At 35.1% G+C, this 14003-nt stretch overlaps 1 protein-coding gene across 1 annotated transcript in view; it reads right to left on the bottom strand.

Moving 5' to 3' along the window:
* The window catches only part of LOC110027478 (glutathione S-transferase DHAR2-like), a 39863-nt gene extending 33215 nt beyond the window's left edge, over positions 1 to 6648 (bottom strand). Inside the window, exon 1 of the mRNA XM_020728928.1 lies at positions 6327 to 6648. Coding sequence (XP_020584587.1) covers positions 6327 to 6549 — 223 coding nt within the window. The 5' untranslated portion in view covers positions 6550 to 6648. The remainder of the gene's footprint in view (positions 1 to 6326) is intronic.
* Positions 6649 to 14003: the final 7355 nt, after the last annotated feature.

The raw sequence follows: 14003 nt of genomic DNA, 5'->3' as shown, positions 1-14003 counted from the left end.
AGAGTGTGTATATAACTAATTTAGGGTGCAGAAAAAATATTTAGTGTTGTTGATTTTAGAAATCAATAAGGGGTAATTAGGGAAAGGTCAATATTTGGTTATGGTTTCGTGGATCTACGTTTGGGAGGATTTTGGATAATCCTATGATAGAACTAGGGTTAGGCTAGTTTTGATATCAAATGATACCAAAGAATGGAAGTTGGAAAATATTCAATGTAACATCCCATTTTATTACCCGAGGGAAAAGAATCGAAGAGTTGAGCAGGAGAGAAGACGAAGCACAGACTCAGGCAAACGAAGAGCCGAAGAAGAGGAATCGAGAAGCTCGGTAAACTGAAGATAGAGGATAGGAAGTGAGGGAGTCAAAATTCAAAGAGGCGAATCGACTCTATAAAGTGTAGTTGCTTACTTACCTGGAGAGTCGAATGGAGCATAAGGGAGACAAAAGATGCTAGTCAGAGCTTCCTGTGCTCGATCAAAATTGAGGCGAGGAATATGCGCTTGTGATGTGTGATGACAGAGAAGACAGCATCAATGACAAGCAGAGGAGGCTTCAACGTCGAGTGTTCGTGCGAGAGGGAGCCGAAATCAAGTCATCAACGTCGTGCTCGTGAGAGAGAGAAGGAGACGGAGTCGCATGCACTGTAGTCGTGCAAAGGAGACAGTTGTGTGAATTAGGACGACCGCATGGTTTAGGGCGACCAAGGTAAGTCATAAAAAGTTTTATTAAATTAATTTAATTATATATATATTTATTTATATGTATATATATATATATTAAATAAAAATTAAGCAGGATTGCATTAAGTAAATTTAATACTTAAATAATAAAAACTTAATAGTTTATTAAAATAAGGAATTAATTAAATTTTATACTATGGGCTTTCAATTATAGAAGAATTGACGTCATAGCAAATTAAACAACATCAAGATGATTATTCACGCTCTTATCCTATGGTAATATTTTGAGTTTTTTATATCAAATGCATTTATTGGTACTATCATTAGAAATATTAAAATTAGTGCAGGCTCGTGATTTTGAATTCTATTAAATTTTTGTTTATATTGTACAAATGATGTGTGCACAGTATTATTTAAATGATTTACAAGTATATTGTCTGATACAAAAATGAGAATAAAATATATTTTCAGTAAATAATAATTTTGATAGAATATTGTATGTGTTGACTGACTATGATGGAGTCACAACTTGATTGTACTAGTGGGAGAACACTAAAGTACCCGTGGACGCTATATGGAAAAAAATATAAACCGTGATGTCTTAATTGACATAATTTTTAGACGGTGCGTTTTTTACAGTTGTACAAATACAGTAAGATAGTGATATGATATTGATATAGTAAGATTTTTTGAATATCCTCAAATATTTTTATTGACTTATTAAAAGCTTGACTAACATCCATATTGCTTCATTTTCTCATGCATTGTTATGATTTATAAGTATGAGTTTTCACCGGCTTGTTTAACTCAGAGTTAATTTAAACTAACGTTTCAGTTTAATTATGTTTAAGAAAGACACAGACAACCAGTAACGAGATAGAATTTAAAAACATTGATTTAATTAAATTGATTGATGACTCTTTCATTTGTTAATAGCAAGTTATTAAAAATGAATAAAAAAAATTTAATTTATATCGTCCGACCATCTGTTCTCGTCTTGATTAATTCCAAACATCGGGTTAGGTCGTGATATTCAACAAGATAACCAAAAAGAGGAGTCATTCTAGTAAACAAATAGGCATCCACAAGAAAAAAAAAAGAGACTTGGTGTTTGTGTAGTTCTTTAAAATGGAAAATTAACTATCGATAAAGCAAAATACGCACGGAAAATCATTGCAGTAAATCATGAAAGCAATGATACCCATGGAATCAACATATGTGAATCGAAGTATGCTTGCAAGAAACAAAGCATTTAAAGAACTATAAGCAACTAATAAAGGAAAATCTTTATTAAACACAAATAAATGAAAGTAAGATGTTTACGCCTATGATTTTACAATCTTGTTGCAAGCTAATAAACTTATACTGCCTCTTAGGTGAAGATACTTGCAAGGAAAGACTAAATGTATGATATTCTACTTAAGCTTAGAGTTATCAGAAGTACCATTTTTTATTGGCTTACATTGTTGGAAAAATAGATCAAAGCATGCTACTCCTAATAAGAAGCAAATTTTCTATGAACATCGCAAGTACCTCAATGTCGTGGGGCTGTCTTAAAATTAGTTCATTTTATTTTCAAAGGAACTTTCTTTTTAGTCTAACACTCGCAACATCCATATATTTTCTTCCAAATTTTGACGATAAAAATATTGTATTCAACACCATATATCCTGATACGCACCAACAGTCAATATGTCATCAACAAATAACCATCAACCTTTAATATTCAGATTGTCTGATATTGGAGTTAACCAAAACCGCAATAGAAAAAATATTATTACTAAAAGTCAATAGACAGTTACAGCCAACACACCTGAAAGAAAAAATGCAACAACACGACACCCGAAAATGCGAAATAACAACATACATGACAAGCACTCAAACTCAAATGGATCACAGGGTGGTGGTGGTGATCGGCGATGATTTGGAGAAATTGTGGCAAGGGGCTAGGTGGGTTGGACAGCGAAGGAACAACAGCTACGAGCGGTTATGGGCGGCAACAAAAACCATGGCAGCGCAAGGAAGTGCTAAAACAACAGCTATGCGGTAGAGATGTGGTTCAGATAGTTGAAACACCATCGGACAACAGGTAGGGAGGGAGAGGATGGTTGGACTGGGAAGGATGGCAGGGAACGGCAGAAAAAACAATGGTTGCGTTGTTTTCTTGGGACGGTAGCAAAGCCACGGTGAACTGGATGAAGGGGAAGAATGCAGTCTGGAGCGGGGAAGGGTAGAAGGGGATAAATATCGCCTGAGAAGAGAGATACAATAGTAACACCACTCGACCCTTGGAGGAGAATCACCATCATAGAACGAGATACAATCGGAGCACCATTCGCCCATAAATATAGCCCTAGAAGTGAGAAATCAGGATGTTGATGACTATCCTGAACGGAAACACGACAAAAAATTCTCTTCCAGACCCTAATACAACACATATATAAGAAATAACTAGAAAACAAAAAATGATTAAAAGAAACATGCTGAAAATTGGAAAAAAAGCAAAAGGAGAATCACTCAAATCGATTCAGGCCGTTCACATGATCCATCTCTAGCATCCGGGTTGTGGGCGTATCGTACGCAGGACGCGTTCCCGCCTCTGCATTGGACATCCCACGTCAGTGTCGTGTCAATACTTGAATGATATTATTGATGAAAAAAAGATTAATCCAAAATTTTGAATCAAACCATTGAAATTGATTATTTTAGTTTATTTTTGTTTAGATTTGATATCATGCTTTATTAGGTTTGATTAGATTTGTGCTTTTATCAAACTATAAGTAACTAAACATAAACACTTGAGGATGATAATTAAAAATTTCTTAAAGATAAGCAACTAATTCCTATTGTCGTTTGATTAATGATATTGTGAGATCACAATCCTTAATTATTTAGGCAGTAGATTCCCCTTTCACTAATCAAATCATTTTACCCTATATTCCTTTAGACCAAACTACTTGATTCCATAGAGGGTTAAATGCTTTATTAATGTTTCAACAGGTTCTTTTTTTCCCTGGATCATTATATTAGATTATTTGTTTTACTTATTCATTTTCTTATAACAAATTTGTCAAATCAAATTCTAAGCATTGAAAACAATTTAAAATCAAACATAACCAAGAATTAAATGGGAGTTCCTTAAGATTATTGTTCTTAGAATAAAAAGAGAGCCAAAACCAAAGAAAACACCTTGGATTGGTTTGATTAAATTCGTCATAATGGCAATGTGACCATAGTTTCATATTAGTTAAATGATTTAATTTATTTTTGTTTAAAATAATGGTTGGTTTGGCATCGAAACCAAATTGGGCACACCAGCCTCTAATTATGATTTCTCCTCTATTCAAAATGAATTAAAACATGTCTTGATTGTATCTTAGAGCCATTTTATGGTTTAAAATTAAAAAGCACATTTTGAAAAATAATAAAATTTAGTAGTATCATTATTTGTTTGGTCGTGGTTGGGAAACCATTTTGATTTTAAGCCTCCAAAAAACTCATGAAACCCCATAAAAAATTTGGTTCCGAAGTTATAATCTTTCAAAACATGTTTTATACTCATACGCAACCAAATAAGCCTTTTGCCCCTAAAAAGAGCTATTTGGTTGCTAGATGTCGGGGTTGTTTAGTAGCTTGTTTTAAGCATGATTTCTGTTAAATCCTGTTGAACGGCAAAAAAAACATTTGTAAATCCTACAGGTTCTTAAATCCCATTTTTTCCTCATTTTTTCCTTAAATCTGGGATTTAGTAAATCTCGTTGAAAGAAAGATTTATGAGATTTAGAGAAGCTAAAGCGTGGGGGAAGATAAATCATGCTAAAATTGTCAAACAGTTTCAACGTATTTGTTAGGATTTACTTATTAATATACCAAACAGTTTTTTATATTTAACTCCTTCAATATTTCATAAATCCAGATTTACAGATTTAACTAAATCCTACTTGCAAGCAAACAGACCCTTAAGCAGAACTTATGTAGGATCTAAAATAAATACAATAAAATGGTAAAAAATGCCAAAATAAATTCGGCAGAATTGTAAATCTCATTTTGCATCCATTTTGACTTAAAACCCAGATTTATGAAATTAAATAGAACGACATAATTGTAGAATTTTAAAAAGCATAAGCACGTGGAAGGGGGGAGAAAGATGAGGTTTATGTCCACTAGCAAGCTCTCGTCATGACCTCCTCACTTGTTTTTCACCGATGGCTTTGAGTTAGTGCAAGAGGGAGGAAACATCTAGGAGTGTTTCAAAACCTTCAATATTTCATAAATCCAGATTTACAGATTTAACTAAATCCTACTTGCAACCAAATAGACCCTTAAGCAGATATGTAGGATTTAAAATAAATACAATAAAATGGTCAAATATGCCAAAATAAATTCAGCAAAATTGTAAATCTCATTTTGCATCCATTTTGACTTAAAACCCAGATTTATGAAATTAAATAGAACGACATAATTGTAGAATTTTAAAAAGCATAAGCACGTGGAAGGGGGGAGAAAGATGAGGTTTATGTCCACTAGCGAGCTCTCGTCATGACCTCCTCACTTACTTTTCACCGATGGCTTTGAGTTAGTGCAAGAGGGAGGAAAACATGAGGTTTTCAGGAATTTGGGTGGGAGAGGAAGAGGAAGAAAAAAGGCATTTATGAGCGAAAGATGAGCAATACTATTAATGATTTTAATAATTTTTTTTAAATAGTATTTATGATTAATTTTGATTACATTAAAAGTATTACATGCAATCACTTTAATAGACTATTAATAATAATTAATTAGAATATTCTCTTATGTAAACTATACTTTAATCAAGTTTCTAAGAATTTATTAATTAGTATAATAATAATCAATCAAATAAATTGGATACAAATATGTTAATTAAAAAATAAATTAGCCATAATAATTAATAATATTTAGTCAAAAAAATTAACTTAAAAAAGACATTACTTGTGTTCTAATGATCACATAAGTTATTGCATTAAATTGGCTTAATACTTTACTAACTAACAGTTAATTGGAATTTTATTTAAGCTAAATATGATTGCAACAATGACTGAAATGTGTCGCTCAACTTGATCAATTACTTCATACTTTTGAGTGAATAGAAGAATAATGGTGTCCAACTAATTTCTTTCTTAGAAATTAGGAGCTTTAGCTATTAAGCTGCTTTTGCATGAATTTTCATTATTATAAATGTATGGCATATCTTAATTTCATTATCAATAAATATTATTCAAAATCTTATTTGAGCTAATAGATTTAAATCCTAAAAGAATTATTCAAATAAATTAGCAAGATTTAAACAGATTTACCGTCCTATCAAAGAGTTTCAGTATTGAACTTTTTTAAAATTTACTAAATACTGCTGGCAGCTTAACAGCCCCTAAGAGTTTCTCAGGCAACCTGATGAGCACCTTAGTTGAGGAAAAGATCAATAAGTAATGAAATCGATCTGCACAGCCCAAAATTCATTCATTAAGAAATAGTAATTTTCATACTGTATTCACGTCAAATCAATGAACAGAAACCATATCAACAAACCCAAAAGTAATCATTGGCATTTTTATATTCTTCAATACCAGAGATTCATTAGCAAATTTATCACGAAATAGAGAGATAAATATAAAGAGGGCATAACTCACAGTCACCGAGCTTTCCGGGAACGGTAACCGATTCTTTGACGCAGACCTCAACGTGGTCGGAGAAGCCGCCGGTAGCAGAGAGAGCCCTGGTGGGGAGAAAGCGAAACCGCCCAAGCAAGCGGCATCGACAAGGAACGAAGAAGCGGAGGTGGACATGATTGGGAGTGAGAGCAGTCGAGGAGCGGGTAAAGACGGAGGTGGTTGCCGCCACAGCCAATGCCATGGAGGAGAGGGGATAGAGTCCGGCTGGCTTTTATGAAAACGAAAGGTATAGCGGCCTTTGCGTCTAAGAATAAGACTCACTCACTCACTCACTAGTGTAATTCACTATCAGGCCGTTTGCGGCAGCTCATTTGTTGCGCTGGCTTTTTGAAACACACCTAAGCTGTTTGGGTAAATTGTATTTTGGCAATTGTATTTTGGCAACTTATGCGTTTTCAAAACGCTGAAAACAATGTTTTCACACCGCACCTATCTAAGTGAGGTGGCAGTTTTATGTCTACGGTTTGGCTTTTTCAAAAAAATAAAAATTTGTAATAGATATCGCACCTAACTTATTTGATTATTTTTAATCAGTTTATCAGCAAATTATTCAATAAGCTGCAGTTGCCCCAAACAGACCCTTAAATAGTCTTGTGTTTGTGCGTGACTCGTTTGCTTAGCGAGCCCAACACGAGCTGAGCCAAACACGAGCTGTTCACAAACAAATAGTTGTTTTGACAACCTTAATCACGTAGCTATAAGATGTTAAGAATTTGGACAAGATTTAAAACATCATTTGAATCTAATTTAATAATTTTTATTCTATTTTCTTCATTAATACTTTTAATTGATTATAAATTTTTGTAGCCTTATAGTCAATTATTTTTTTTTTCAAAATACTACTCATCAAAGATATATATATACAATTGATTAGTAGTATTTCAACCCAAAACGAGTCAAAAACAAACGAAAAAATATTTATTCATGTTGTTCGTGTTTTGCTTGTTAACTTAGCGAACGAGCCGAACACGAGCTACTTAACAAGCCGAACACGAGCTTCTTAACAAGCCGAACACAAGTTGTTTGCGAACAACGAGCCGTTTTGACAGCCCTAATCCTAAACACCCTCAACATAATTTAAGAATAGTGACATTATTTTCAACATTAAAGAGAGATATAATATATATATTTTGTCTACATTCATATCATATGAAATATTGTTATTTATAAATCTAACATTCTATTTTTTAAATTCTTGAGTAAATATCAAAATTCATGATGAAACCACAATACATATTTTTCATTTTTATCAATTTCTCAATGCTTCTAATCTTAGAAATATTATCTTGTTATGCAAAAAAATGTGAAAATAAAAAAATTCAAACAGCAACAATTAAACAAAAAAAAATTTACATGGTTCATCATTAAGTTAATTCACTTGTGTTCGTAGGGAGAGGGATTTTACTAACACTGGATGCGAAGAAAGAAAAATTACTCTGGGTTACAAATTCTACACTTCTCATCATAACTATCTCATGAATCATAAGTCCATTTTATAGGTGATGATTAGGGCATACTAGTAAATAAAGTTAGAAGACCAAGTTACTCTTATTTATAAAAAAAAATTTATAAGTACAATAATCTCCGCCGTATCTTTTACTTCTAGAAAAGTGAAAGACAATCAAATGAGCTTCAAACTCCAATTCAGTTGCACCAATAAGTTTGTCTACATACCACCGTCCCGAAGGAATCAAGCCACGCGTAGCTCTTTTAAATACTCGACTAGGCAATCAGTTATAAGCTCGGATGTTCACAAAACTCATGTCTTATGTGAACTTCTACAGTGGTATTATCTTCGTGAGCATATTGGTTTGATTCTCCTTTGTACTTATCTTCTTCAATAGAACATTGTTGCAATCAATCAAGTCTTGAGCACAGCAGTACCTCATATCAATACGCTTTGTAAGAGCACGATGAATTGAATTTGTGACCAATGTATTGCATTATGACTATCACAAAACACCGTCAAAGACTACTGGACAAAACCCAAGTCATTCAATGGGTCTTGCGTCCATATTGCTTCAACTTCCATCATCTGATTGTCGTGTACTCAGCCTTCGTGGTGTACTATGATGTATGTGTGGTTAGATTCTTGATTCTCTTTATTTATATTTCTTTATTCACAACGGCACAAAAAAACTTTGTGTGATTTTCTTTTAAATATTGAGATACCACGCAAATATATATATCGTTATCAGGTAATATATGACTTTTTGATTAAGCCCCGAAATATCGAACCCACAGAGAGAACTACAAATTTTTAAGAAGAAATTAAGTGACAAACTCTACTTTTAAAAATAGTCTTACTTAAACTAGAGATATTATGGTAATAATGAAAATTTGATTATTTTTTGTAATTTTTTATAATTGAAAAAAAATTAAACAACATATTTTTGGTAACTTTGATGATTGAAAATAAAGTTAACAACTAATTAAATTTAATTAAATTTTTATAAGATGAAAGCAATACAAATAAAATATATTTTTTCTTATCGTGAATTAGTAACAAGCATGAGAATTATATTGTGGAAGTATTTAAATTGTGTTATGGCAAATAAGAGCAATATTATTTTTTACCCTTACTAGAGATATCATAAAAAACATTAAATAATCTAAAGTTTGAATAGTCCTGAAGACGGGATAGGTAGGGAATATATCAGCTCTCACTTTAGAGTTTTTTCTTTTCCCTCCACCTGGGGGCTAACATCTCGCATCAAAACCTAAAATAATATACTGAATTGGGGGCTTTAGTCTGTCACTATAAAGCCCTCTAACTCTATAGTCTTCAAAGTTTATTTCCATATTTTTTTGCACTCAACCATATGAATTACATTCTCATCCTTACATTCTCATCCATTACATTCTCATCCATACAGTCTCATGTGATTCTACCATTAGTTGATTGAGGCAATACCATCAAGAATATTACATATTCTCACAACAAATATTAATGTCTAAATTGGTCAAATCAACAAGTAAATTAAGTACAATGATTAAATCATCATAGTTTATTCCTGCATTATAGATCAATACTTGACACATCTTCCTTCCAACACTTAATTACTTATCATTTTAAGGAAAAAAAGATAAATAAAACTACTCATAAAAATAAAACTACTCATAAAAAAAGATAAATAAAACTACTCATAATTCATGGAGAAAACACAGCAACAATTAAGTTTAAAAGTAAAAATCATATAAAAACATAAGAAGTCTAAATTAAAACCAAATATAGTTCCGCCTAACTCTTGAAGTTCCTTTGAATATTTTCTTTCGCTTACAATCCTCCATAGGTCTGGTCACCCAACCCTAGAGGGTTAAAATCTCTCTATTTTCAATCATATCTCTCTCTTTATCTCTCTAATCCACCCCCCTCTTAATTCAATCAAAGTCCTCATTTTTATAGTTTTTCAAAAGGTGTTTTGGTGTCTCTTCAAAATATATCCACATTCAATGAATCTTCCAAGAGTTGCCTATTTTCAAGAGTCATTTCAATGTATTTTCATGCCAATTAACTATAATTCACGTTTTTACCAAGAGTTACTTCAAACACCCCTTTGAAATTCGTCCAAAATTCTTTGAATTTTCATCTTAACTACCTCACACGCATAAGTGTGAGGTCTTCAGCATTTAAGCGCGACCTTCTCTGTTTCCTAGCCCTTAAGCATCAGTCCTGGGCGCTTGGGCGCTAAAGTTTATTTTCACACTTTCTTCATTTTTGCTCCAAATTTGATACATTTTCACTTCTTTCACCATATTTTCATTCATTTAATTGTACATGAAAGAAAAACACACTAATACATTTCATTAAAACGTAATATCTAAAAAATAGGTATAAAAATGTATACATAAATGTTATATATTTTAGGTGTATCATATCACAGGGATCACGATAACGATACAAAGGAGTGCAGACTCCTCTGAAGCCTAATCAGGTGCTGATAAAGAAGGGGAAGTTGAAAGAATTCGCTGCCCCTGGTGTCGCGACCCAAAAGCAAGGCAAGGCTCTCGCGGGAGGAGTGATTAACGCCACTCATATTGCGGGGCACGTGCCGACAATCTTCGGAGGGAGCGAGCCACCTAGGAAGACATGTTGGAAGAGGCAACAAGCAGAGGAACTCTGCGTCTCCACCTTTGTCCTGAAGCCCAAAAGTCATCCACCTATCTATTTCACTGACGAGGATCTTCCCCAAAAGGGAAACTCGTTTAATGATGTAATTGTAATAACAACAATAATAAATAATTACCAAGTAAGGAGTATTGTCATTGAGACATGTAGCCTCGTGAATGTGTTATTCAAACAGGTGTTCGATACTAACAATTGGATGACCGCTAAAGCTAGTCCACTGTATGGAATCTCATGCAAAATGAAGGAAACACTGGAAGTAATCAGACTCCCAGTAAGTTTGGGAGAAAAATAAAAACAATTTACGCTCATAGAAGATTTTCTCATGGTAGATTCACCCCCCAACTTACAATGCTATGTTCGACCGACCACTTCTGAGCAATTTTAGCGTGGTAGTCTCTATTTACATCGTCACTGTCAAATTTCATGGAGATGGATAGATCATCACGGTCAGGGGTGACCTATAGTAGTCCCGAGTTTGCTATTTGCGACCTATAAGCTACGTGGAGCACGATCCCCCACATATCCAAAATGCAAGAGAGGGTGGCCTTGAGTCCAACGAAGCCACTCGTGAGGTTCCGACGGTCGAAGGAAAACCTGGTAGATGTTTTATGATTAGCGAATCTTTTGTTGTAGGTCACAAAGAGTTGTTGGTCCAAACCCTCCGAGAAAACCAAATTGTTTTCGCATGGACGACCGCTGAAATGCTGTGCATGCCAATCAATGTTGCGTGTCACAGGCTGAACGTTGATCCATCGACCCGACTCATGAAGCAGAATATCAAGAGCCCGACCATGACGTTGGCAAACCCATCAGAGAAGATGTGTGAAAGTAATGAAGTATAAATGCCATTTTTATTGGACAATTCAAATCCTATTATAAAAGGTACTTTAATTCTAAAGCTAGTTAAAGTAATAGACACATTTCCCACAGTAAAGACAAAAAGCCTAAGACCCATGCAATAGTGACCCGAGTTAAAAGGTCTTCCAGAAAATACAACCTAATTAATTACTATTAACCTCAATTTTCTTACTTATTGATTCAGATATAAGTGAGTCCAAGTGCTACAATAAAACTATGAGTAAAAAATCCTGTCAAATGGGAGCTTATTATAATAGAATGGATTAAATCTCATAAAACTTAGACGCTAACTAAGCCAAGAAAAGAAGAAGGTGTTGCAAAATAAATATATACACAAGTGAGGGAATAATAGCCAAGAACCAAAAGGTACAAGGCAAGCTTGCTGCCAAAGAATTTCAATAATAAAAGATCTGTGCTTACAAGTATATTCTCTCATACAATTAAACTAATGAATGTTAATCTAATATTGACATTTGTAGCAACAGTAGATTCTTATATTGAATAAATGTGTGATGACAATTTTTATAATAATTTGGAGAAGTAACTCTATATTGTACAATTAGAGTATTTTATTGAATCTGCAAAAAAAAAAAAATCATGTCATTTTGTTAAACAAAAGCTTTATGTTGGCATCGTTTTTGCCTAATTTGAGGTCATTACATCATTTGGAAGTATGTCGACCCTACGCAAGCATAGTCGGCTAGTCAGACATAGAATTGCAAAATGCGGTCCGATGGTTCCGGCTTTGTGGTGTGCAACGCAGCTCCAAAGGCGACACCGCAACTCTAAAGACGACACTGCAACCTTGAATTTGATGGGATGCCTATCGGGAAACGAACCACCGCCATTTATAGTATCAGTGTGCCAGACCTGGTGCCGCGACGCCTATTCAATTTATTCAATGCATTTTTGGATGCATCGATGAGTCGGGCGAAGAGGCCCCCTAATCTTAAGTCTGGCTCAGCAGCGCCCTTTCAAAAATATTCATTGCGGCCTTTCAGGAAAGTTATTGTCCGGGGTTAGCGCCGCGATAACATGTCTGTCGTCACTGCGCTTGATTTTATATAAATAGGGCCACTGGTGAACGATTTTTCTATGCCTAAATTTCCACGGTGAAGCTCCGCCAATTTCTTTTTCTCTTTCAAAGATTTTCCCTTGTTTTTTTTTTTATGATCATGCCTCCAAGAAGACACTAGTGCTCACCATCACGAGAGGATTTGACTCACCTTGGTTTATAACTCGGGAGGCTGCCCGCAGGTATACAAACTCTCTTAGCTACAGAGACATCATCCCTGAGTGAGGTTTCTTCGAGCTTAGGGGTGGCGTGGCTACCACCATCATGAGGAGAGGATGGATGATTTTCGTGTGGGATATTGACTTCGTCGCGGTGTCCATCGTCCGAGAGTTCATAACGAAAAACAAGGAGACTTTAGACGATGGGGTGTATTTTAGGGTTTGTTGAGTGTCGTTCGATCACGAGATGATCAACAACATATACGGCTCAGCAAGGTAGGCCAAAGATCAGTTCTCCAATTTCATAAACCATGGTTCTGACTATAATGAGGTCTACAGATACCTCATCGAAGGGGTTGGTAACACCCGGTCGGTCAAGTCCGAAGGGCATTCCATCGATTTCCTCAATAACACCCTCGTGCGGGAGTCAAAGGTCTAACAGTTCTTTATTTATACCAAATTACTGCACAACCTACATATGAGCTCAGTGATTAAGGAGCACATTGCCCTAAACTATGCCATCCAACAATACTACACAATGGATGTTGGTCAAGTTATTCACTAGTCTATACTCCATATGGTCCGCAGAAGAATTACGATAAACATCGACCACCCTTTTGTTGTCTTTGCTTTATGCGTCAAAGTCGGAGTAGAGTTTGACCCCTAGGAGGAGATGGTGGTCCGAATGCTGCCCATTGTTGGGGATGGCTTTAGGGCCCAACTATTCCTCTACCAAGGGTCCGCTTTGTCAATGAACGGATCAAAGACCTCCAATTTGGCTTGATCTCAGTCAATCGAAAGACAGATCTCCTCAGATGCTGATTCACCCACAAGGAACATTGCCAAGGTAGTTAATTTACTTGGCTGACTCAATGTCTAGATCGGTTCATGGTCAAGGTCGGAGACAATCATGACCCTCCTCTCCAGTAGACGTACTTCTTGGAGCCCGTACCTATCAGAGCGGCCGACGGAGATGATGGAGACAACAATGATAAGGAGTGCATGGGGGATGAGCTCTAGATGTTTCTCCCTTTTTTGAGAGCGAGAGAGGGAGAGAGAGAGGGAGAGAGAGAGGGAGAGAGATGTTCTTTCTTTTTTTGTGTTGTTTCCATGTATGGATGGGACAAGACCCTTATTTGCATCCTTATGACTGCACCGTCAGGGTTCATGATTATTATCATGATCATGTTTCCCAACATGGAGGTTGATTTGTATGGTAACAACCCTGCATGGGTTTAATTATTCATCTTTATCATAACAAGATTTCCGTTAATAGGGGAGGGAAATTTATGTACATGCATCATTTGATATGCCATGTGGGAATAATATGTTACTCGGTCATTGTGTCAGTTGTGTTTCACACTTCACAAATCAGCTCCGGGAATTTTAACATCGTTTGGAGTGCCTCGATGATA

This window comes from Phalaenopsis equestris, unplaced genomic scaffold, assembly GCF_001263595.1.
Source record: "Phalaenopsis equestris unplaced genomic scaffold, ASM126359v1 Scaffold000428, whole genome shotgun sequence".
NCBI lineage: Eukaryota > Viridiplantae > Streptophyta > Magnoliopsida > Asparagales > Orchidaceae > Phalaenopsis > Phalaenopsis equestris.
This window is presented reverse-complemented; position numbering and strand designations above follow the sequence as displayed.